At 31.2% G+C, this 27,337-nt stretch overlaps 3 protein-coding genes across 3 annotated transcripts in view; 1 reads left to right on the top strand and 2 right to left on the bottom strand.

The window, feature by feature from the left end:
- Positions 1–1,439: 1,439 nt before the first annotated feature.
- On the bottom strand, positions 1,440–8,953 carry LOC137933209 (protein Loquacious-like). Its single transcript, XM_068777055.1, has 8 exons — positions 8,758–8,953; positions 8,103–8,297; positions 7,788–7,941; positions 6,239–6,356; positions 5,196–5,326; positions 4,520–4,680; positions 3,090–3,224; positions 1,440–2,242 (listed from the first exon to the last, which is right to left on the bottom strand). The coding sequence occupies exons 1-8, from the start codon at positions 8,758–8,760 to the stop codon at positions 1,994–1,996; spliced, it is 1,146 nt and encodes a 381-aa protein (XP_068633156.1). The 5' UTR covers positions 8,761–8,953; the 3' UTR covers positions 1,440–1,993.
- Positions 8,954–9,488: 535 nt separating this feature from the next.
- The window catches only part of LOC137933461 (probable ATP-dependent DNA helicase HFM1), a 49,521-nt gene continuing 31,672 nt past the window's right edge, over positions 9,489–27,337 (bottom strand). The window contains exons 13-21 of the mRNA XM_068777417.1: positions 23,811–24,042; positions 21,139–21,281; positions 19,793–19,977; positions 18,236–18,333; positions 15,498–15,733; positions 14,575–14,810; positions 13,894–14,000; positions 10,565–12,914; positions 9,489–10,293 (exon numbers count right to left, since the gene is read on the bottom strand). Of these exons, the coding sequence (XP_068633518.1) occupies positions 9,489–10,293; positions 10,565–12,914; positions 13,894–14,000; positions 14,575–14,810; positions 15,498–15,733; positions 18,236–18,333; positions 19,793–19,977; positions 21,139–21,281; positions 23,811–24,042 (4,392 nt within the window). The remainder of the gene's footprint in view (positions 10,294–10,564; positions 12,915–13,893; positions 14,001–14,574; positions 14,811–15,497; positions 15,734–18,235; positions 18,334–19,792; positions 19,978–21,138; positions 21,282–23,810; positions 24,043–27,337) is intronic.
- Positions 24,288–25,688, top strand: LOC137933415 (dynein regulatory complex subunit 2-like). The gene has a single exon (XM_068777367.1). The coding sequence runs from the start codon at positions 24,288–24,290 to the stop codon at positions 25,686–25,688; it is 1,401 nt and encodes a 466-aa protein (XP_068633468.1).

Below are 27,337 nucleotides of genomic sequence, written 5' to 3'. Positions count from 1 at the left end.
ATTGCAAAAACCTGCTAATTAATGCTGAATATTAAACTGGAAATAATCCACACTTTTTTTTATTTTTTTATAATTATTTTATTTTTTTTTTAACATTTTTTACAATTTATTGAGTAATTTCCACGCTGGGAAAATTACACTAATTCTATGCAAAGTATAGCTTGTATTTTGTTATATGACCACTCCATACTTTGTTTCGAAGTTTACGGGCTATGCTATTTACTCGCACATTGGCAGTGATAATTCAAACAAAATAATAACCCTCCTAATAATAAACATTTTCACTTTGAATAATGTTTGAAAAAAACTATTACGGAATATACTACAAGTAACGAAAAATTGATAACGACAATCCTCCATCGTCATATAAGCAAATAGACGCCTACTGCATGCCTACCTCTGAAGATCGCCACAATGAAGTCATGCGCCGTGCGCATCCAACGACTTTTCGCGACCTTAACTATGTCATCCTTTTACCTAGTGGTCGATCTACTTACGCCGCCTATACCAGCGGTTCGTAGTAGCCACTCGAGAGCCTTTCGGCCCCAACGGACGTCGGTTGCACAAGTGATGTGCCGCGCGCGCCTACTGCCACATCATGATTTCTTCAAATGTAAAGAAAAGTTCAAGATAGCTTTTAGGCATGGCACACAACAAGTCATTAACCGTTTTACGGCTACGCTGCGCTTCCAATTTTTCAAATCCAAACAACCTAAGCAGCGCTATTATTTCGGTAAGAGGATGTATATAATGCGCATGAGCAAATATTTGCCGCTCTTGTTATCGTAACGAAAGTGTGTCATAAATTATAAATATCGTTTTGAACAAGTTTTCATTAAAAAATGAGTTCTTATTCCACTTTTGAATGTTCAAACACTCTTTAAAAGTGTAATCAATGGCATTTTATGTATGGCATTTTGAACTATTTTAGGTTTTTTACGTTTGAGGAATTAAAAAATAAAAAATGAAACGTCCTTTTACTTACATGATGACATCCAAATTATCTACAACCCTTTTGGAATGTATGAGGAGCTTGATATGCCGTCAAAATAAAATACATAGATTTTTTTAAATCTATTGCAAAATTTTGTAGACAAGCTCTGTAACTTTATTACATAACAAAAGGTCTATCTATGCATTGCTGGAGAGTCTATCGGCTAATATTAATAATAAAAAAAAATCAACTCAATCCTTTCTGCCAAATATTTTTGGCGCAGATTGAAATGGCATGCAGACTATTTAGTTATTTATTAAAAAATTGATGTCTAGGTATTTAGGATCTTATGTGAAGTCACAGCATTTAGCATAATTGGTTTTTAACACAAAAACTGGTGAGTTTTTTAAAGGTAAAAAGATATACGAAGTTTAATTATAAAAATATTTAAATATTATACGATATTAAATAAGATACTTTAAAAACTATATATATATATATATATATATATAAAGAAATTATACATGTAAACTTCATAGAATTTCATTTCATATCAATACTCATACTAAATTTATTGTTTTCTCCCACAAAAAGGGTTTAAATACATCATGAGACATACCAGATAGCATTTGAAATTTCATTATTATAAGTGCCATCCTAGTCTTTGATAAACAAAATTAAAATAAATGTAAAAAATTGATCCAACCATATTAACTTGAGAGTTATTATCTAAAAATAAATATTTCTTCGAATTATGGATCAAACCAAAAATACACTGCAAATATGCCAGTTATATAGCATAGCCCGAAGCGATGTCGGTATGCTGGCACGCGGCCATTCAAATGGGAAGTGGTGATGAAGATATGTAGACTCAATCCTGGCGACATCAACCGCAAACAACTACAGTGGCACTCTATGCTCTTATGATATAACCAGCGCACTGCCACAAACTAATTTCACGTAAAGAAAACTATAGCAATCGCGCTTAAAAACATTTAAACCGTAAAAGCATTGATTGCCACTAAGCGTGAATAACTGATGTCGCGAGAAAGAGATGTTTCACTTCTTCGTCATAATTTTTAAATACTCCAAAGCATTTTGGGCTGCGGAGGACTGAGCATCTTTACTGGTCAAACCAGATCCATAGCAAACAGCAACAGGCAAAGTTGACAACTGTACAAGACACTGACAACGTCCTGTCATTGACTTCTCTTCAATGTCCACATAGGTCACTTCAAAGGACTGTTCAGAAGCTATCTCTTGTAAGAACTGCACAAAGTTGAAGTCCTTATTGTTCAGCGGAGTCACCTGTAAATGAGAAGAAGGAATTCCAAATCTATGAAAAATAACAAATTATTCTTACTAATATTGAAATATATACTTGCTTTTAAAATTAAATTATAATAAATATAGATTGTGGTTTAAGAGATACCATATTTAAAACAGAATATTTCATAAATAAATTTAGTGCTACAAAATCATATCTACATTTTTGTTGAACTGTTTAACATTGAATTTAATTGTAAACCACAATAATGAATTGAATAATACAAATTTTTATTATAACTTTATTACGAAATTTATTTAAATATAACACCCATTATTTTGAAACAATAATCAATTTTTAATTTACTGTTTTTTGTTATTTGCTGTCTCACAAGTTTTGAGTAGCTAGAAGGCCAGTGATTTTGGTTTGAAATTTCAACTGATAGTTATTGGTATAAATTAACAATAGTATAAATCAAGATTCTCCAAAGAGTTTTTCCTTAAACAAGTTGTTAAAACTTTGATTAATTGTTAATAATATATTTCACATAAGAAATTATAGTGTTTTATTGCTACTACAGATATTTGTACCAGATTAAAGTTTGTAGTCTGTAAAGTATTTTTAGCATTATCTTGCATATGTATACATTGCTTTTATTACAATATTTAATGCTCCTTTATATTATTTTTGAGACACTTTTACAAATAACATTTGTTAAATCATTAATTAGATATCTTTTCTTGATTATATTCTCAGAAATTTAATACAAGTTAACAAAATAATGATTTTATGTTATATCAATGTAATGTTATGTGATTCTAGAAACTGGATGTTAATCACACTGTTTGGTGCAAGTGTACTTAACGTGAAGTTTTTTTTTTATCATACCTGCAACTTGGCCAGGTTAGGGCCGACAGATTGTTTAAGATGTTTGTGAAACTGCGACACCTTGTGGCTGTGGCTTGTGGTGAGTGTGGAGATTTTACTATCTTTCAAATCGGCATAGCGGGCCGCGACGCCGCCCTAGAACATAACACGGATTATTAAAGTTTACTCAATTGATGTCACCCTTCTGTTCCATTCAAACTCGAAGCCGTCTGAAAGATAGTAAAACACCTGACCAAGTGCTACTAATCTTCCAAAAGAATGTTACAAAAGAGCTACGAGTTATTAATGGCTTTAAGCATTTATTGATCTATAGCATACAGTGATATATATTATATAGTGTACCACACATTGTGCAGTTAGCTGTATCCTGACGTGCTGTAAACCAATACCGAGCGGACTACAACCCAATGTTTCTTTTTAGCAAATTATTGTAACCCGTCTTCTATATTATCTCGGCATTTATGCCTATTTTAAAAATACTGAAGATATAATATAGATTGCTAAGATTATAATTCTGACATTTATGTAAATTGAAATTATAACATTTTAAATTGCATCTCCCATATAAATATTTTATTTATTGTGGTATGAAATGTATGTAAACATTATGATAGCATTAAGATCTTTTTTAATTGTGTATTTTTCTTCTTTAATTCTTATCTTTTAATCTTTCTTTTTTAATTGATTACGAATGACAATCACAACAATAAGTAAAATTACTTTAGTGGACAACTTTTAAAAGAAAATTCTCTCAGGCAAAAGATTTAGCACACCCCTATGTGTTGCAACAAAAATTTAACATGATGGTGTCTTGCTAGTCTTAAGATATTTACATTTTTTTTCCTACATATATAATAAATAATCATAAACATATATCAGATATTTGGATGCATATTTACCTAGTTTTTAGTTAACAAATTATCAAGACATCGTCAATAAGTTCCTAACAGGTAAATTAACAAATGGCACTATTTTTGAAGTTTATGTATGCACAACCACATAGTTATCCATATCGCGTGCCCCATTCACATATCAGTTTTTTGCGATACATATAAAGCTTTCCATAATGAGCTGACACTTCAAGTTATTGTTTTCATTATTTTAATATTTTATTTTTTGTGTATATTGTACAAACCTTAAAATATTAACTAAATTTAATCCATTTAATTATTTATACCTTAATACCAATTGTTTCTAACATGTAAAAAGGCAAATATGCATTATATTTTCTGATCTCAAATTAATTTCAAAATGCTAATTTCAACAATATTTATATCATTATTTTAAATAACAGTTTTTGTTTTTAGACAAAATACGAAATACGTAATTCCCATAATACTAAATGAAAATATCAATTATATATATCAACTATCAATAACATCAACAATAATTAATGGGTATATTAAAAATAAGTGAAATAATAAAATTACCTCTTCCTCATTTTGGAAGGCTTCAGGAGGGTTATCTTTCAGTGCTTGCCACATCTTGTAAGCAGCTTGTCTCTTTGCTAGTTTTTTAGATTTGCCAGTTCCAATTTCCCGACGCTTTAATAGTGTGCACACAATCGTAAATTGACGTTCATGTGGCAAACCTGTGAAAAGTATTCCTTGTTGTTGTTCATTATTGTTTAGAATATTAAGTGGACAATTCATTCATATTAATTTCTGAAATACTAATAATTTGCTAAATTGTAAATCAGGTGAACAGAAAGTGATGTAAAAAAATGTACTTTTAAAATTAAATTAATTTTAATTAGTTAGATTTATGAACTTAGTGATACTATTTTTATTACTATGACTAAAGACCTATCACACAAACACTATCATAACTTTTATAACTTCATTCAATTTTTGTATCACTGCAAGTAAAATTTCTGATTCAAACAGATAAATATTTATAATTCCATGAGCTGGGAAAAATAACGATAAGTTAAACCAATTAATAACATTATTAATTAAGAAATTTGACTAAAATAGATATAAAATTTTTTTTTTTAAACTTTATGAGATTAGACATTAACTGCCTTACATCATGTTGGGACACCCTGCATGTAATAAATACTTTTGAGACAATTTGCATTTTTACGTACTATTAAATCATACTTACGTCGATTTATATTATCATCATTTTCAGCATGGTAAGAAGGTGGAGGCCAGAAGCGTGACATGCAAAGTTCCTGTAACCATCCCACTGGATTCCCCATAAGTTTATCTTCAAATAGAGACACCACTGTCCCCCTGCAAAATGTTTTTAAATTATTATTAACCAAAATAAAAAAAAATATTATGAAATATGCATTTAATCAGATATTCAAATAGTTATAATTAATATTTATATAAAAATTAAGCACATAGATTCTGTAATATTGTAATACTTTTAGTAGTTTTCTATTGGAGTATTCATAAGGTTTTAACTGACAATGTATCCAGCACTACAGAAACTTTTGTGATGAAAAATTACATAGCAAAGCTCGACAGCTCCTGGGAATGTTGGCTCAGACCAGTGCATACTACTATTTTACTAGATTGGGATGTTTCAAGCTGGGTGGACGCTCGACGGCATCCCATGGCGTGACTAAACAAGGTGCCCAAGTGCTCCTACAAGGGGATCTCAGCTTGCGCTGTCGCTTGTTGATAAAACCCCATAGTATTTAGAGATAATGGTTTCAAAGAGAGTTGAACCTCAGCTTTTGCTATTGCATGACAACATTTATTGTATTATCTATTCATTGTATAAAACTGTTATATCACATAATCAACAAATGTATTTTTACATTAAAACAATGTTAAATAATACTATACTATCCACTAATAAATGTAAAAGAACAACACCTGCACGATTTACACTCTAAGCATATAATATAATTAGCAATAATTGCTGTAAGTTTCACAAAGGATTGACACCGTGTTTTATACCATAAATGAAGCAAAAGGTACATGTTTTGATTGCCAACAAATCATATTTTACTACATTTAATATGGAGAATATAATTTAAACTGTGTTATAATAATTTTATGCTTTGTATTTTTATTTAATCTATATATGGCACCCTAGTATGCATGGGTAATAGCAAAGTATACATAAAATAATACAGATGTAGCTTATGATGTACATAGTAGTTATGTGTACTTGGATATAATTATACTTACGGCTCAGGCACATTTCCATTGGTTGGTTGGTCAGCAGGAGCTGCACCTGTCAGCCTATCAAGTAGTGCTTTAGCAGCAGAGTGTTTGGCCTCTTTTTTAGAACGACCTGTACCCATAGCTGTAAAAAATATATATAAATCAGATGCTTTATAACAATCATATAACATTAAGAATGATCTGTTATCATTTAGCCTCTCACAAACTCTTTGAAAACAACAATAAAGATGAGAGAAAAATTTAAGTCAATGTTACAAGCCCATTAATTGTCTTTATATAACACACGCCACTTCCTATTGCTACTATTGGAAATCTGTTGGGGAAACTGTTACAGTGGATATCTTATGGCTGAAATGATGCCGATATGATAAATATGAATATGATGCTACATTGAAATAAAACCTGTTTCTTAGTTGTGGCAAAACTGTCATGGTAATGGGAATTATTACATGGCATTTTATACTGAGACATTAGTGTTAATTTTGGAGTCATTCCATAAGAGCTTTCATTGATCTGTTTATCATAAAATATTTTATTTTATATGTTAATTGCACTTATATTTGCTACTGTCACTGCTTTAAAAAAATATATTGGGGATTGGGGAGGGGAACTATGTGCCACTCGTCATACCCACAAACTGTCAAGATTTAGAAATGTTTGTCTACCATCAATACCAAGTTTTTACAATCCAGTGATATTATTATTTGGTCATTCATATATTTAACAATATATATATATATATATATAAATATATATATATATATATATAAATATGTATATATATAAATATATATATATATATATAAATTTATAGTATGATCAAAAAATTTCATAAATGAATTTTTATCCCTGGCACTTCTATACCTACACCCATTTGAATTAAGATGATTAATTGAGATAATTTGTAGAAAGTTTGAACAAGTTGCGACTTTTCTATCAAGTTCCACGGCTAGAAGAGTGAGATCATATTTGATGACAAATTTTTGTTATAACTTTCAATAAATAAAAATTTGGCTAACTGTATATACCAGCCTTACTCTCTAGATTTGGCACAATGCCATTTCTAGCTCTTCCAAAATAAAAGCCGTGTTCAATAGAAACCAATTTGACATAAATTCCAACATCGAAAGAGCTACAACAGAACAGCTAAAGGGAAAAAGAAAGGGAAACCGGAAGCAGCACTTCAGAAGTGCTTCCAAGAATGGAATCAACATTGGGATAAGTGCATTGTTAGCTAAGGAGAGTACTTAGACAGAGATTAATTTTTATTTGCTGTTATCTTAATATGCAGTTCACAAAAAAATTGTCACTTTTTTTTGATCCTACCTTGTATTTATATAAACAAAGTAAAGATATCATAAAATATGAAGAGAACGAAATATTCTGTCTTATAAGTCAAAACAGACAAATTAATGAAGTCTTTGTATTAAATATGTGCATTTGGGCCCCATTCAGTATTACAAAAACCACCATCAAAGAATTCCAAACAGCTCACCATCTAAAATGTTTATTTTGTTATTATGACAATTTTTTCTATAAAATATGATCTTACCAACTAAGTCTGCGACAGTTACACGATAACGGAAGGTAGGTTCATGTATCATGCCCTCTATTTGAACTAGTTCATATTTAGGGACTGTACCACGGCGTGCTAATAATTCCTGTAAGACTGATACTGGAGTTTTTGTGGGAAGTGATTCCATTTCCTAAAATCAAACAAGATTATTTATTAAAAAAAAACTATATGGTAATTCCATAATATATTTTCAAAATGTGCAATGGTCAGGTTTCCCCTTAAAAATCGGCACGATGACCCATTCAGCAACTTCCAGATTATATGTAACTGCACGGAATTTGAACAACATACCCGTTTAGCAGCTTCATCCAAGGGCAAGCGTTCTAAGTTGCTAGGTTGTTTGGTGCGATTCTGATAACGGCGACGAGGTCCATGCGCAACATGCTCGCCGTCTGGCCCAGCGCCGTGTACCGGCATCCCTTGCATTACGCCCGGAACACCGCCATGAACAACCCCCGGGTGTGGGTGGACCACACCACCGTCCATCTGCCAGATTCAACTTTTAGCTTAGCTTATTAACGTAGTACTATACTATGATTTGTGTTTTTTTAACTTTGTTATTCACAAGACTTTTATCATTTTTGTAGTAGTAAGTAGATTGAAAATTATACGATTTCGGTAGTCCGGAACTCTTCTAAATTTGACAGTATATAAATCGTTTTTCATAAACTAACATAAAAAATTACATTCTACCTTATAATATTATTCAAATTCTCTATTTAACTTTTAAAAATGCTGCTAAACATGTAATTAGGGTCATAAAGAAACATGTGATTGGATGCATGACATGGCGCCGGGCCGGCCATTATTCGCAAAATGGCTACATGCCGGCAAACAGAAATAATTAATTTAATTAAAATGAATATTGTATTTCTATTGCAAATATATTTAAAATTAAAGATTTTATAATATACCAAGGACTTGAAACATTAGAAACTTCAATTACCATTATGTAGTTTTTCTCCAAGTCTGCAAATTACTTTACTTTTAAATAATAAATAAATTAAGTTACTATATATTATAATTTTTATTCACGTTCAATTGTATATACACATCAGGAATAACAGTATAATTCCACCAAAAATGTCACCAATATAACGTAAAGCGTAATAAACGGGAATAATCTAGTCGTGTTTAGACAGCTATAGCAATCCATGGGTAGCCAGTAAAAAATATTCATGGTAGACATAAGGAAATTTTTAAAATCTTGAATTTTTTTTAAACCATACTACTTCTTAATACGTCACTGCTAAATACGTTTTTGTAAAGATTTTAAAAATAATATGTTCTTCGTGAGTTCATGACTTTTTTTGGAATTGGTATTCAAGCAGAGGCAACAAGAATAAATGTGTGGCAAACATGAAGGTAAAAATATTGGTTCTGCATATTGAAAATCTAAATCTTCTTTTGTCACCGACCCTGAAAGAATTTGCGTTGATTTCTCGGTCATTACCTATTGCTACTATCTTTTGGCAAACGTCTGAAAGAATGGGTAAAAGTATAATCAAAATTATAAAAGTTTGTCTGGTTGAACTAAATAGCTCTTATTACATTGCAAGAGATTAAAATAAAACAAAGTACAGTTCCGTATTCTAAATATATTAATTAACGTAGAGATGCAAAAATTACTGTTTTTTTTAATTATTACTAAAATAAAATATAGAAAATGCGAAAAAATTATTTCTGCAATTTAAAAACGTTTTTGCGGGAATATTTAAACTTGTTGAGCTTTAATTGTCTAGCTGCTCGGAAAATATGTTTTCCAGCCATTTTATTGTGTTTAAAGGTAGAAGATTTAAAAGAATCTGCATAAAGAGTATCATCTTTAAACAATGTTCTCCTAGCTGCTTCTCCACTCGGTGTTAATACTGTATTTTGAATTCCTTGGAAATTGTCACGGTTTATTTGAAAAGACATATGATTATTTTCTGAAAAAAAGTCTGGATCTGTATTATATAACATATTCGAGGAGTTAGGTTCCATTTTAAAAACTTGACTATCGTGTTCGGAAGGGATTTTATTTTCAGTATCGCAAAATTGTGAAGGTGGTGGAATAATAAAATCTTGTTCTAAAATTTCTAATACAGCTTTCGGATTAAACATAGATTGACTTAAATTGAAATCATTATTGATCGGAAGCTCCTCCTTATATTGCAGATATTCATTTTTAGCTGTAGAAGATTTTGTTGTCGGTGAAGGTAAATTAAAATTATCTTTATAATTATTCGTATTGGTTGGCCCCAATGTACATTTGTTTGGTTCAAAATTTTGAATTTTTACATTTTCATCTCTTATGATATCACATCTTTTTGCTTCGAGTTTTGGATAAGTGGTTGGCGATAATTTAAAATTAAGGTGTTGCAGATTTTGTAAATCTGTTATACTGCACGGTTTTTCATATTTTTTATTTAGGACATATATATCTCCACAGTTAGTAGCGGAAGCTGCTGAATTACCCTGTGGTATTGAAGTTTTATAATTCCTGAAATAAATTTACGTTATGAATAATAATTTATACTTAGAAGTTTCCTTTAAAACTTTGCTTTTGACATTATTTTTTACGAATTAGTTATCAATGCTGTTAAATCTCAATCTATATGAAACCATAACAAATATCAGATTTTATTATTAAACTAGCAAAGGGCCACAACTATGTATCTATACATGAATTATCTTCTAAGAAATCTAGAGAGATAAAATTACAGAAAACTGAACTACAAAAACTTAGATGAAAAATAGAATTATAAAGTTACCTAGTTATAATATCCTTGTATTTATAAATTATGTCTTTTACTGTATGGTCTTGTTTCATACACTCAGAATTATTTCCTTTTGTATTTTCATTTTGTGTTTCTTGAGACCTCATGTTGTCATTCATTAATTCGAAATTTGATGCAGTATCTAAATTAGTGTTTAAGTTGCTAGAATTGTCCGCATCAATTTCTTTAAACAAAGGTACATCATCTACCACTACTTCATACTGTTTCGAATCAATTTTAAGAGAATCTAAGTTATTTTGAATTTCTTTAGCTTCATTTGTACTTGGTATATTATCTGTTTTATTAATTACATGTACAGTTTGAACTATGTCTACATCTATTTTGAGTCTGCTTACTAAACAATAATTACGATTATGGTCATCATTTATCGTCACATTGGAAGATGTGTTTAAAATTGTGTCCGTCTCAAAAAAAGATTTTACATTCTCTGTAAAATTGCTTGCTTTTGATTCTAGAGCATTACACGTTATTATCTCTTTCGATGGATGATGTTTATTAAAATGTTTGAGTAAATAATTTTCTTTTAATTTTAATAAAGGTTTGGTCATAGGTGCTGCCATTTTGGACTTTGTGTTAATGAAATCGTGAGATAAACACGGCTTTTTAAAGAAATTAATTTCATTAGACAATGACGTTCTAAGGTTGTGTTTTGTATTAAAATTGGAATTTAAATATGACCCAGAACTGTCATTTAGTACTAGCGAGTGTTCGTTTAAATCTTTAATTAAGCTGCTATGGTTGTCTTTACTAAGAATTATTTCATTATTTTGGTGAGTTAGTGTTTTCAAACCGGTAGAATCCATTTGTTGATGAAAAACTGTATTATTAATTTTCAGTTCATAATAATTGAACTCCTGACCACTTTTGTCGTTTGTATGATATTCCACAGTAACATCATCTTCCAATTTCCTTTTTTTACTGATTGATGTTAAATTGAAATGGTTTAAATTAAGATTTTTATTGTCTTCGACTTCATTAACTATTTCTCTTTTTTGCTTTAATGCTTCAATTGAGTTTTTAACGTGTGATTTTAAATTAAAGTCCTCAAAATTAACGGTTTTCTTTTCGTCAAATTCATTTAGTGTTGCTCTTTTTGGCTCTATTGCTTCAATTACAAATTTACCGTATGGTGTAAAATTAAAATCGTCCGAATTAACGGTTTTCTTTTCTTCAAATTCCTTTAATAATGCTCTTTTTGGTTCTATGGCTTCAATTATGTTTTCATCGTGTGATTTTAAATTAAAAACGTCCAAATTACCGGTTTTCTTTTCTTCAAGTTCATAACCTATTGCTCTTTTTGGTTCTGTTGCTTCAATTACATTTTTACCGTGTGATGTTAAATTAAATTCGTCGAACTTAAAGGTTTTCTTCTCTTCAAGTTCATTTACTATTACTCTCTCTGGTTCTATTGCTTCATTTACATTTTTACCGATAGATATTAAATTAAAATCAGTTTTCTTTTTTTCGAGTTCATTTTCTATTTCGCTTTCTTGTTCAATTGCTTCAATTATATTACTAAAATTACTTTCTAAATTTCTAGTATGTTCTTTAGTTTTCTCTAAATACTGATCAACATGACTTTTTACTGTGCTTGTAAACGTATTAGGCTTTAATAGTGTAAGGTCTTCTCTATTGATTACATCAGCTTTCTTCTCTATGCTATTAATCACTTCGAAATTAGATTTTTCCTTGTTTCTTATTTTATTACCAAGCTTATTAAAATTGTTCTTTTTATTAACACTGCTACTATGAACCTTTTCTTTGTTATTTATTGTATTTAGATCGCTATTTCTGGTTTTAACAGTCTTGTCAGATTCACCAATTTCATTGTCTATTTCTTTTAAAATGTTATTTATTTGTTCATCCTCTTCAAGATTATCAGCAATTACAATTTCTTCGTACTTCGGTAAATTTGATATTTCCGAGATGCATTCTTCTAAATCTGAATCTTTTTCTGCCTCTTTCACCGCATTAATTTTAATTGGACCAAATATAAAATCTTTTCGATCCGCGGGGTATTCATTATTATGGGAGGTTTCTATATCTTCACACAAATCAATTTTCGGCAAATTATAAAATTTTTCAATTGATCGATCATAAGGCTTATTTTTTTCTATTACAGGGAAATCTCGTTTACTTTTCTCTGCATGAGATGTTTTTGTATCACAAATATTCTTTTTTCGCGCTTTATAGGTATCAGTAATAGATCCTTGTTTTATATTTTTGTTGCTTGCTTTCTTAATTGAAGTAATTTTAGTAGAATTCGTTTTAGACAAGGGATCTAGGCTTTGGAACAGATATTCGCATTGAACGTCGATTCCCGCTGTAAAAAAAATTATTTTATTCATATAACATATAATACTATATCTAAAATTTTTAATAAGAAGGAAAAATGTCATTAATTTACATATATTTTTGTCTTTATAGTTATTGGTCTGAATAACCATACTGGTATTCAGGCCAATAACTATTAAATTTTCATAAAAGCCCCAGAATTTTGGAGCCACAGACGATGATTCACTCATAATCATTACTTTTTTGATACGGTATATTTTAATCGCTTTAATAGCTTCACCGGGCACAGAGCCCGAAAATAAAATACATGTTAGTTTGTGTAATTATTGTTTGAAAGTGATTAACGATAAAAGTGAGGTTCTGTTATCATAAAGATATTGAAATACTTTAAGATTATTATATCTTTGTTACAAATTAAAAACAATATTTGCTAAGTATTGATTAACACTTTAATTAATTTAATTACTTTGAACATTTATACAGTTTATTTAATACAACAGTGTTTTATTTAATCCAGGACAGGCCACCTCACTCTATAGCAGTGGTATCCCATCGGTAGAAAACCGAGAATTGCAATTCTAGATTGCAGGTTCAATATTCGGGTATAATCTTGCATTAATTATATAGTATTGCCATTGCTCACAAGCAAGTTTCCTGAGTATGCCATAATACCACACTGCGATCGCCAACCCGCTATTTAAGCGTGGCGATTAATATATAGATATATTTTTATAGGAGGCTTATGCTTTGTAGTGGGGGTGTTTATGAGCTGAAACGACGGAGACCTCTCTACTCCCAAATATTTGTTTTTGTATTCAAATATATCTTTATGTCATACTTTGTTAACAGGAATTCGAGTTGGATAAACAATACTACTTACAAAATTTCCATAATATGTTTTTCATCAATTTAAATATGATCGTAGATATTTGTTTAATATAAATACATATGATTAACTTATGTATGCAACTAGATTATATGAGAAATAAACAGATTGTTATACAAACCAAAGTTTGTGCTGATACAATGAGCAATAATTTTATGTTCAAAATCTTGTTTTCTCGTTATATCATACGACAATTGCCCATCGTAAATTCTTATTAAGTCTTTGTCTCTGAAAAATGTATTATGTTGTATGAGTTAAACTTTTTAAACATATATTAACACACATTGTATGTGTTATAAAATTTTACGGTTTTACTTTGCAGTAGCTGACTCTTGTTAAACGAAACAGACAAATATAATTCCTGTTACATTTGTCTGTTTCGTTCTAATGTAGATAATATTAAACAATAAAAATAAAAAAAAACAACTATATTGCATGTACAAATCGCATAGTAAATTATAACACTTGTCCTTTCGTGAAATGGAACTATGAAATCTTTTTAAACATTAATAGAAAGTGTCAAGTCTGGTCTCCATGCACCTGAAGAAATATTAATGGTACTTTTGTTTATTCAATTTCATGTTGATGAATCCGCCGCGACAAATCTACTGCGTAGCATTGTACTCATCTGTGCTCAATCTATGTTAATCATTTTATCAATAAATTAATAAATACAACTTTTAAAACACGTTTTATTTATTTATTTGCTGGTACGATTGTTTAATATTTGAAGTCAGAGTTTGATTAGTTAGAGAAAGAAAATCTTGCATAAGATTATTGGGTGAAATTATTTAATGCTTACTTGAAGGATGTCAATAGAAGAAGATTGTTCTCGGTATCTCCTATAACAATGTAACACTTATGGTTGTCACCAGCGGTTAACTGTCCCATGTTTTCGGCTAAGTACATCATGTTTATTAACATCAGTTGTACTTTTAAATTTCTGTCATCTATCGGTGTTATTGTAAGTTGATACTTTGGTAATAAACTTATTTGTTTGCATATAAGATTGCCTGCTGGGGGACCTTTATTCATTATCTAAAAGTAAAGTATACTAATTAAAAAGATCGATAACTTATAGAAAGATCGATATTTTTGATACACTTTGTCATCATTACTTCAGACATAAGACTTCCTCCGCTGGACATAGGCCTCCCCTCTAGGTTTCCAAAAAAGCTGGTCAAAGGCGGCCTTTATCCAGAATCATCCGAATACCTTAACAAGGTCATTTCTCCACCTTGTATGAGAACATTCCTACGTTGCGTAAGCCAATTCTTGGTTTCCACTCCAGAAACTAAAGATACCAATGGTCATCTGTGGTATGTGGATTAAGATAAATAAAAATATCGATAGGTCCTAGAAAGATTAATATCTTTGATACACTTCATCACCTGCCACTTCAGACATTGGATGTCTTTTGTTAAACATAGTCCCTTCCGTACAAATTTCCAACAAGACCGCTGGGAAGCGACCGGCATGCAACTTTCGACAACCTTTAAAAGGTCATTTCTTTACTACGGACCGGTAAGCGTAGTGTTCATACACTACGCTTACCGGTAGCCTTTGCTCCAGAACCTTAAAGCCTCGCCTGCCACCTATTCTGTGTATTATGTGGCCTGCCCCACTACCATCGCAACTTGCTAATCCGCTGGGTTAAATCGGTTACTCTCGTTCGTCTACGGATCTCCTCATTTCTGATTCAACATTTTACATTGGTTCACTTACCCTTTCTAAATCTCGTGGATGACTACTTTCTAGGAGCGTAAAACTAATTTTGCCCGCAGTTGCAAGTAAAGTGCTGAACGTCGGGCCTATGCCTTTCAACTGTCTGCTCACGTAAACGGAATTCTCCCAAAGACAAGAACTAAAGCATTTGGCCAATATAATGGAATTTAAAACAGCTTGATAATTTTTTAGACGTTCATTTTGCAAATTTGTTCTAGCTACATACGCAACTATACCTGAGAACAAAATAAAATACGATCATGATTCATCATTATATGAAACCGCTCCTTGTCTTTTGTAACATACTCCATAAGTTTTTTTTTACACAGATATAATATAAGTGTTTAAAATTATCAATTTGAATAATAAAATTCAGTATAAAAGTAAGTATTACATACTACACGTTCTAATGGCAAACATATAATAATTTTGATGAAGTTTCGTAGCACTATGTATGCAATGATGATCATCATCAGCATTATATCGCCCTATACACGCCTATTCAAGGCAAAGAAATAAATCACTACGATGGTCTGTGTTATCGAATGGATATATCTACTTCTAGAAAAGATACCTACATGTACATTACAACCACTTCGAAAAACGTTCGTAGAAGTAGCGAAACAAACTCTGATTTACATTAATATAGGAAAAACTCGTAAAAATAGTGTGTATCGAAATTGTATGTGTGTGATATATACTGCCCTATTATCCTTTCAGTTTTTCAGTTTCTTGGATTATTTATACATTATAAAGGATAATTAGTTATAGTTGTAAAAGCTTCAAAAGGGTAAATATATTACTCATTTGTCATCAAGCTTTTAAGGTTTCATTTCTATTTTTAATTATCCCGATTTAGTCTCTAAAATATGTGTCATTAATGTCTAGTCAAGTCTATAGGAATGCAACAGGCAAATAAATTCTGGCAGTATGCATACTGCAAAGACAAAAGCTTTTATCAGGGGGACCGGAGAGTAATGTCGTTTCTGTCGACATATTTTACAGAAAAATCGATTGAATTTTACCGCTCCGGCATTGAAAATTTGTGTATTAGATGGCAAAAGGTTGTTGATAAGGAAAGTGAATATATTGTTTAGTACAAATAAAAACTTGGTAAAAATGTAGTTGTGTGAATTTAAGTTAAGAAATCGACATTACTTTCCGGTCCATCTAATAAATCTTTTTTATATCGTTTAAAGCATTTACACCAATAATTATTCACCATGTATTTCCTTGTTAAGAGTAAACAACATTGTTTTTTCTTTTAATGTCTTGTTAATAATAATAGTTATGAACATATCAATTATGTAATAATTGTCTTTTATACTGGTATATATGCATTTGCGTAAATGTATGCAATGAATATATTAATAGTAGGTTCATTGAGGACATCCAATCCTTGACATAGTTATTTTGTCTTTAAAGATATGTCTTGATGTAACTAATAACTAAATATTTTATTTTATGATTACTTAATATTTATCGTATATTTTATATTAGCCACATTGGTGTTATTAATGTGTTTATTTCATCTCTGAAATAATAACTATTATTTTGTGCGTGGGACATATATCATCTTATTAACTTGTCTCTTAAGATGTGTGGTTTCTTATCACATATTATAAATGTTTATTCGCTTAGGCAGTGCTGAAGTTAAATTTTAAGATCGTATGGACAAAAGATTGACAAACATTTAATACCACAGAGCCAAACGCAAAGAAATACAAACTTACTATTAATTATTTAGAGATATTTCTGAAGTCGTTTTGTAGAAAAAAATCTGATTTATAAGTATATCTTTAGCCTAATTTTAATAAAATAATAATATAAAACATAGTCGATGTATATGTATGTGATAATTTAGTCTATATGCATATGATTAATAAAAGGATAAGAAAACTAGCGATGTAACATGAGGTTAACAGAAGAAATAAAGAAATGTTTGTTATATCTCCAGGCGTCATAAAATTTGTGACCTTTTTGCTATTTGCTCTGCGCGTAATGTGGCATGCAGAAAGCCATTTGAACTATCCAATCCTCTGCTCTTTGTCGAGTACTTTCATAATTCATTGGAAACTTATGGGATTACTGATCGATCACCGAGTTTGAGGTGGTAGAGCATTTAGGATATGTAGTCTTGACCTACTCACGGTAACTAAGCATGGGCATGGGTGTTTTAGGAGGTTTGATGCGTTATATTTTCTATTTCAGTGGATTGAGAGGCTTCCAGAAACTTAAATCGAATATGAGGACGTTCTGTAGTGATTAAGCGAGAAGACCACGTTTTGAAATGTCGGTCAATACGTGTTTAGCATTTCAATGAGAGGATATCCGAGAACGTTAAAACTCTATTGGTTCTAATAAACATGCAGCTGGTGGTTATTTGTGCACTTCCAAAATGCTATTGGAGAGATCTATCACTTATCGAAAATTGATCGCCACCATTCGTCTCGTTATTCACTGGTATTGAAAGTATTTAGCACAACTGACTAGTTGTTAGCAAGGGGTTAGTTAGATATTGAGCAGAACAGAAAGCCGCTTGGGATTTAGGGTTATCGATTGAAGACCGCGGACTTGAAAGCGCAGCGTAGGACATTTGTCTACAAGATTGACAGACTATCTTACTAAAGTCGCTAGAAATCGTTGTGGTTGCAAGCGTTTCGATTGAAGATTTAAGACGTTTGTTGCAGAAATCATGATGGTCACAAAAAGTATTTAGATAAAGTAAGTATACATACATTTGCAAATCCGATCAGCTATCTTCATAATCTTAACGGCTTCTTGATTTAAAGACGGTTCGTGAATGGGAAGACAACCGAGAACTGCTTGAATTAAACTATAATAAATAAAGAATAATGAATATTATAACAATACATACACATATAGATTTTATTAACGATGACAACATAATCCCTACAATCCATGATAATTATTATCATACTATAATAATATTTGTTTTGTAGTTAAATAATATTTTACAGTTAGGGAAGATCAACAAGTTACTTGTTGTCCACCTACTGGTCCGACGACATAGTCTTGGTCGCCGGATACGAAAAATCGTTTACCGTGGTAATCTTTGAGGAAGGCCTTGCAGTGGGCGTCTATCAAGTAATATGATAATGATTACCAACATGTTAACAATTTATGTTTGATGTCACTATATGATCGTTATTAGTTATGGACATAAAAGCCTTAGAGAGGTGAATACATACCGTTTATCGGCAAAAAGCTTTAGAACGATCACTCTAAAATATGTTACCTATTTTTTTTTTGAATGTGACAAGCCAATATCTTCTAACAGTAAAATGTCCGCAAGAACAAATTGTAAACAGTGATTAATATAAATATTATTTGAAATGACTTTAAAAGTGTGCCATTCATTCACTGATAGCAAATGAGCGATACGTTCAGGCCTTTAAAGATTTTACACGTATAGCCAAACACTTTATAAATACATAGAAATCACGCTTATGAATTTATTCCGAGAATTATGATCACTTTAATAAAACTATAGAATTAGATAATAGCGATGTTAGCGGTTAGATACTCACATAAAATTGCTATTTAGGTGATTAAAAGTAATGAGTTATGATGAACTTTATGTCGGTGGATTGTATATAACATAAACACCAGGAGTCATATAAAGAGGAAATAAAATAAAATGATACTCCGCTTTTTTACCAGTAAAACTTTATTAATTGCTTATATATGAATGATATATTTTAAAAATAATTAATTAATAAATAGTCGAAATTAATATTTTTTAAATCCAAAAAATATTAAGTTTTTTAAAACTAGCTCTTTTCCACTCGCTTTCCGTGGCCTGAATGGCCTTTTTTGGTAATTTTTAACGTGACAAAAATATTTTGGACAAGTTTTATATCTACAAGAGCTTAGATGGAAAATGTTTTTTTTAATGAACGCCTCAACCCGTTGTTTGTAGAATTTCGTAAAATACGTTCTTAACTGATCGCTACTTGATAGAGAGATTTTTTACAAAAATTTATGTCTCTAAGTTTAATGGTTTCAGAGATAGTGTGATGAGTCAGTGCAAAGATAGAATCTACATATATTGCTACATATGTATATATTTATATATATATATATATATATAAATATAAATATATATATATATATATATAAATAAATATATATATATATATATATATATATATATATATATATATATATATATATATATATATATATATATATATATAAATATATATATCGAGCATGCGTGTGTGAGTATCGTAGTCTATATATTATAAAGCGCAAGTATATTAAAAGGTTACCAGTTAAGTTTCATTTGCCTAGTTTTAATCTTGCCCTTCATTGGGAACCGTATCGTGGCGGCGGCGTTGTTCCTATTGAGCGCGTTAAGGCATCTCCGTTCGTCGACGCGGAGGTGCATATCAGATAGCTCGTGACTCTCGCACACTATCCATAATAACTGTTCCAACGACTCGTCGCCTTTTATCTACGCAAAAAGATTGCACAGATCGTAGAAACGAACGGGATTTATGTTCTACGTATTTTTTATCACGATACAAGGATAAAAAGACGGCCGCCTTCACGGTTGACAAGGGTCAGTGTACCGTAGGTAGCCGACGTCAACATCGCGATTTGGAAGCCAGTTTAAAAGTTAAATTATTTTGATTTAAATATTAAATTGCTTTGTTCACGATATACAAATTGTTGATCTTGATTCGCCGTCAAGGTCATACTCGTCATTTATGATGCCACCTTTTCTTAAAAAAACAACAACACATTTTTCCTTTGACACAATATCAAGTATCTTGATCCAAATTATATTCTTTTTTATACTAAAATCTAATCAGCTATGCAGGCAAACAGTAATTTATTTCAATGCACCTAACAAAACGAAATGATAAGACTAACACAGCCGAATAGTTTTCGCTTCGCAAAACTTAGTATACACCATTATGCACTGTACACTATTACGGAAACAGACCCTATTCGTGCAAACGTCATCGTTGCAACTAGAGTACGATCGGTCAGCGTATAATCTTTAGCTCGCGGATTTCCTGTTTCCGCTAGCTCAATTTCGATGAAGCTGCACAAAGCCTAAATCGGCTAGTAGCATAGACGTCTATTACTTTAAATGCATATGTCTTAATTTTTTCAGGAGAGGCGGATGATATTGAATTATAAACCTGCTAATACTGAATGAACCTATCATCATTTATTCGTCTAGTTAGTGTTACATATTATAATTTATGTCTGTTTTAGATTTGCTATGGTTTTACTTTTAATAGTTAAAATTAGATCAGATTGTGATATGAATATTCCAGTACTGGCAATGCACGTTTTATTTATAATAATGTTAACATACAAATATTTAAATAAAATCTTAACGCATCTATCTTACGCAACAATATTTTTAAAATCTAGTATTAATATTGTTTGTGAAATGAAATCATTACCGTAATATAAGTTTGAAAACTTTTTAAACTGTACGTCCAAAAATTTCGATTATTTTTTTTTTCAGTGCAGATTAAAAAAATATCAAATTTCCGTCTATCGTGTTATAGGTATAAGATGCGTTAATTCGAAATATAAAACATCTTTACAAGAAAGCGAAAACAAAATTAAAAATAATGTTCAAGTATTCCCTTACCTTCATTATCTGTTTCATAGTTTCCAAATCCAAGTAGTAAATAGACATGAGGCGGCCCGCTTCCGTCGACTCTATGCAACTCGCTTCGTCCATTGTTATTAAACCTGAACTTGCTAAGGCGTTCATTGCTTTAACGCATAAATCTGCCAATTAAAATTTTGTTACTAATAAAACATGTTAAACTTATTTAGATCATAAATATTTTTGTTCATCCAGGTTTTCCCTATAGATTTCCAGAAGCCATCCGTTCTGCGCGTTGGACTGCCGCAAGGCTATGCTTACTTCAGTTCATCTGCGAAGATTCGTATTCAGAATTGTTCCAGATCCGATGTCGCATTGAAATCCCATGCATCGCTGTGATAATGACTTGTTGAGCGAGTCGATTGTAGCGCGTATGGATATTGAACGATGCTATTTATTTACATTTGTACAATCCTTAAATATATGGAGCGCTTAGTTGGGAGCTCTGTACCACAACCAAATAAAACCGCTACCTTAGGAGTCGCGACTCAGATCGCTGTTTTTTTTTAATAATTTATATGTATTGTATTAGAGGGTTAGCGAAATTAATAAGCCAAGACAATCTCATAATTTTAACAAGACATAAATTATTATAATACAAATTAAAATACCTAAGGTTGATAAAGCTGTAATAAAAAGAATATAAACACTTTGTTTACTGCTTTCTGACAGTTTTTATAAGATAAATATTTTATGGATTATAAAAACTTTTAAAAGCCACATAATGAATTATCTGAAATCGAGTTTAAACTTTTTGTCCAGAGAAATTAGTCACTGATTTAGCGATTAGGGAAATTAGCGGTTTTTTTTTTAAATTTGGGTTATTTAAAAATGTATGAAAAAAATGATGGTAATACTTTCTTTGTGATAATTTCTTTTTAATTATAAATCTGAAATCACTTCGTGCTGTGTATGTTATTATTGTTAATATGTTCTAATTATAACGAACGTATTGTTATCTAGAATTTTTATTTAAAAAAAAGTCAAAACTGCAGACAAAGTCTTATTTAACGTTTGCTTCAATCACGTTAAGGCATATTTATATGGTAGGTTCTTTTTAGGTTAGTCTCTAGCAAATCGCATAGCACGCAGATGGCCGCTGGGGTCTCAACGTCCTGTAATAGAGACCACAGGCCAGCAGTGAAGGACCTCTGCCCACAAGGTGGATAGACAACCTTGTTAAAGTCGCCGGAAGACGCTAGCTCTAGGTACCTTCATTCGGTCTAACAGCTGAATTGATGACGATGAAGTTCACACTTCATACTTTAGGCGAAATCTGTTATTTAACAGCCTTAAGAAAAAGTTTAAATTATATTAGAAAGGTTGGTAGACCATAAAACAGAAAAGTCCAATAAACAAGTTTGTTCGAAGAGTAATTAAAAAATTTGTTATGGACTACTTTTATTCTATTATTGTATCTGATATAGGGTATACAATAAGTAATTAAATTTAAGTAAATAAACGTAACTACTATAAATAATTATATCTTTTAAATATCTCTACTTAATAACTACTTAACTATGAATGTATATTACTTGTCGATTTGTAACGTTACATATTACACATGTTTTGGTGAATAATTATTGTCGTAGTTTGTATATGCAGCAGTAAATAATAATGATTGAAGTACATAAGAAGATGGTAATCTATTTTGTGTATGATAAATAAATAAAAAAAATTAAAACGTATGCAATGGTTAATGTATATTTGCCATTGCCTTTAGTCTTTTACTTAAACTTAAAGGCATGAGATTGTATGCCTTGATAATTCCTCAGATGGCACGTTCTTTCAACATACATTCGTCATGATCCGGAACTCGTAGCGGATACAAATAATGCATCATACTTTAGTTAGGTCAGATGTTGTATTCCAACTATTAATAACAATCATTACCACATAAAAGTAATTAAAGGTGTACTAATGTGTAAAGCCTATATTGAATAATATATTTTGCAAATGATTGTTGTTATGCAATAAAGATCCAAGCCATAATATTTTTATGCACATAGAAACAATGTAAAACAATCGTTATCTTCCAAAATCCGCGGCACGTAATCATCGATTGCTCGTAAAATTCAGTGTACTGAATTTTTGGATGTATCCAACCAATTTATATGAAAAAGGTTGTCTTGTCCACCTTGAGGGCGGACGTCCGAAGCTTAAAGCACCATCCCGCCCCCTGTTTTGATATAAGCCGTCCCACTGTCACTTCCAATTGCCAATCCATTATGCTATGTTAGTTACCTCCGTTCATTTACGGATCTCTTCATACAAAGCATAGCATGTATTAAATGATAGTCTATAGTAAAGCGGTAATTATATCTGACGTGTCTTATGTGTGTAAAATGTATAAATGAATAAATAAATAACAAGATATCATACGTTTAGAAAAAAATGTCTCTTTGTTAAAAAAATTTGCTGATTCTAAGCCATATACTATGACGCATAAACGGTATTGTTGCCAATTTAAACCTTTTAAAACGACTATTCTAATATGCGAGATAATAAAAACTCCTTTTTAATCAATTTTTGTTAGCGTGATCAAACATCGTGTGCATAACTATATTAAAATAATAATCAAACGTTAAATACTAGCATAAACTTAATTAAGTCTTCTATAAGATGTTAAAAATAAGTTAATAAAAACGTACCTTCAATTTTCTTTGACATAAGATGTGCGGGTGCGGATTGTGTTAAACCTAAATACTGCTTAGGGTCACGCGCGGCTCGTACGAAGAGAAACGTAGATCGCAGCCATTGCACGCACTGTGCTACGTCGTTCACTGTGCCTAGGGCTGCCTCACTGTTCAAGTTTTCTGGTAAACGCTTGTGCAAATAGCTTTGCAGCGGTTCGCTGCCCCCGGCTAAGGCTTGATACCTTCCCTAAGAATAAATACATCTAAATAAGATTTATTATTTTTCAAGTAGTAAGTTCTAAGATACTTTATTTTTAAAAATATCTTATTAAATGTTAAAATTAAACTTTTTGTTTTTAATTAGATCGAAAACTTTTTAAAAAAAAAATCTGTTTTATTGGCTAGACCGGATAATTTTCGTGACATTAGTGACATTTCGCTATAGTAACATTTTAGAAATTTGTAGACGCTTTATAAACTGTATTTATTAAAATGGCTTTAAGTAAAGAAGAAAAAAGGGCTAAAAAGGAAGCTAAAAAACTTGCGAAACTACGAGCTGAAGCTGAAGCAAGAAAAGCATTAAAAAATGAACAGCTTAAACGGGAAATGGTTGCTCAGGCTCGGAGACGTAGCGAGTTGGACAAAAAATGGAAGAACTTGATGCTTAAAATTAAGGAACCAGTTTTTAAAGAAGACATTGAAGTCCTGTGGAAAAGTTTCGATAGGACTATTGATAAGAAAAACCATCTTATCAATTATACAATGAAACTTATTAACGTAGCCGATGATCAGTTTCAAAGGACTGTATCAAGCTTCTGTGACACTATAGATACTATGATTGTAAACTTTTTGTCTGATATTGAACAACTGTCTCAAGAAAACGACCGCAGGACTGCAGATTTGCTTAAAATGGGCAAAACTGAAGCGGATCAAATAAAAACAGATCATGATACAGCTGAAACTCACTTGCAGTTGTTAATTTTCCACGGACATTCAACGGCCGATTCCCTTGCGTGGACAACCAGAGGTGAAAATTTAGTTAAAGAAGATGAGGATCGGAACAAATATGCAAATGAACGAGAAAATCTTCGTTCTCTCCTTGAGAACTCTTACAATGTCATGTGGGATGACTATAAAGCTGTTCTTAAAAACTATGTCGTCAAAACTGCCGGCAATCAGAAAGCGGTTCGCAAATTACGGCTTAAAGAAAACTTAATAGCGGATATAATTGCATCACAAGCGAAAAAAATTGCTGATAGCGATGGCTTACTTAAAAAACTTCGAGCTGAACTTGCAGCTTACGAATCCGGAACCAAGCAAGCAGTGTTTCGAGACCGTCGTGACAGGCATCGGGCTGCTTGTTTCCGACTAAAAAAGATATTAACTGCTGGTTGTGACACGGATACCAAGCAAATGGCAAAGTTAGTTAAAGCATCTGATAGTACCATAGAATGGCTGGAAAGTGCCCATAAAAAGGGAGAGAAGATTCTTCGACTAGCTGCGTTATGTCGAAAATATGAGACACAACGGGAGAAAGTATTACCATTCGGATTGTCTTCACCGCATTCACCTGTACAATCCAAAACCAATCTTCGTAGACTTCAATCAGACGATTCGTTAGTAATGAAAGCGATATCAACTACATGTGGCCTAACGAGGCTTTGGCAACGAATATCGAAAGCCGAATTGACGCGTAAAGCCCTTGCACGAGAAAAACTTAAACTAGAAGAAGAGAATGCTTTCCTTCTACGTCAAATTCAAGAAAGGGGCGAAAATAAACTACAGTCTGATGAAAATACATGTTTTTGTATGAGACTTGAAAAGGAGACTGTTGTTTCCAAGCCAGTTCCAATCGACGGTACGTTTGAAATGTCCAAATATAAAAATACTTAATTTTTTTTTAAATTTTAAATTTTTGGTTTTTTAATGTGGGTGTGTAAAATAAAGCATCTTTATAAACAACATATTTATATGACATAACCGCAAAGATTACAGGGTATTCATCTGCCGAGACATTCGAATTTATTTTGTCGCATGACGGCAGAATGCGCGAGCGTTGCATGTCGCAATGACGCGAGACCCACACGAGGCGCAAACGATGCCACTATGACCTTACCCACTTCTAAAACCGTGGGACAGGCAACGATCGATAAGCGTTTTGGAATGTGTCTTAAATCTTTTTGTTTTGAATTGGTTTGTGAATTGCAAATACGATATTACTTATGTATGAATTAATAAATCCTACTCCCGATATTAAACTTCAGGAAAAATTATAGTTATATAAACATTAAAACTTTTTTTTCGCTATCACGAAATGGTAAAACGCTAAAGAAATAATTAGCTTTAAATAAACATCCAAAGATGTAATCAACAGCAATTAGGCAAGCAAAAGTAAATAATTGATTTAAAAACGAGTTACTACATTTAATTCATTAGTTTATTAATATTAAATCTTTAGACTTTGTAATCATTCAAAATTTTATTTAATGGTTGATATAAAAACAGTAAGTTTATAATAATAATATATCACTCAACGCTTATGTTTTATGCCGTAAATTCGTGTCACTTATTGGTAAATGCAAGTTCACGAGGTATTAAGTTTTACATAGAAGATCTTCAGAGTACGGAGGACTATTGTTGCCACATTAACCTTGCCCTTTTGACTTTCAAGAAATAGGTATTATGTAAATTAAAAAAAAAAACTTAGCGAATTCATATAAACCTTTTGCCTTAGAAGTAAACGTTTACGCATATTTTTTTTTTGGTTGATTTCATGATTTACGAATAAAAACGTAGCGTTAAATGGGTGGATGTGTGGCTCATTTATCAGCAAAAAGTTTTAAAGCTTTTAGGCCTATTGTACTTATTATACTTTTCTATTGAATTGCAACAGCTCAATAACTTTGGCACTGCAATGTCTGCATGGACAGGTTAACAATTATTAATTTTAATATATAGTAACCCATATTTGGAAAACGCTTTATTACTATATTTTTTACGTTAATTAATATTTGTGGAACCATTTCTTTTCTGAATCTTTTTCTAAATACATCCAGGAATTTTTTTTAAAAGTTATACACCTATATCCAATCATTGTATCAAAAATTATTAAAAAATATAATCATATATTTTATATACAAGGATGATTAGTTATTTACTACGTCTATTTAAAAATTTTCGTATTAACTTTTGGTTCCTGTCTGTCTCGATCACTTTTTAAAAATTTGTATTATAGAATATTATGTCGGAATTTGAAGATGATACACGGAATGTATCATGTAGTACGTGTACTTATTACTGCTTGATACAAACTACATAATATGTGTGTGTGAGTAAAGTAGCAATGAGTGTGTCAAACAGTGATAAAGTGACCCGTTTGCTTTGTAATTTATGGAGGGATTATTATGGAAAGATCCGAATGATGGTCCATTCGCATCCTCGATTAACAAAAAGAGCAAAAGTTTTCATAAAATAGAAATAACATACATATATCTATATCCATAGACGATCAACTGATCTGATCATACAGATATGTACACTAT

The sequence above is a fragment of the Battus philenor genome, unplaced genomic scaffold (genome assembly GCF_028537555.1).
Source record: "Battus philenor isolate CCGP_79_NKW_IND1 unplaced genomic scaffold, ilBatPhil1.0.hap1 SCAF_13, whole genome shotgun sequence".
Classification (NCBI taxonomy): Eukaryota; Metazoa; Arthropoda; class Insecta; order Lepidoptera; family Papilionidae; genus Battus; species Battus philenor.
Note: the sequence above shows the minus strand (reverse complement) of the source record. Positions and strands in the feature narration are given on the sequence as shown.

Excerpts from the sequence above, each read along its gene's own strand:
- LOC137933209 (XM_068777055.1), bottom strand. Across the intron at positions 4,681-5,195 it reads TGATGATAATATAAATCGAC|GTTTGCCACATGAACGTCAA; the intron begins GTAAGTATGATT and ends TACTTTTCACAG. Across the intron at positions 3,225-4,519 it reads CCTTCCAAAATGAGGAAGAG|GGCGGCGTCGCGGCCCGCTA; the intron begins GTAATTTTATTA and ends GTTATGTTCTAG.
- LOC137933415 (XM_068777367.1), top strand. The coding sequence starts at position 24,288 with ATGGCTTTAAGTAAAGAAGAAAAAAGGGCTAAAAAGGAAGCTAAAAAA.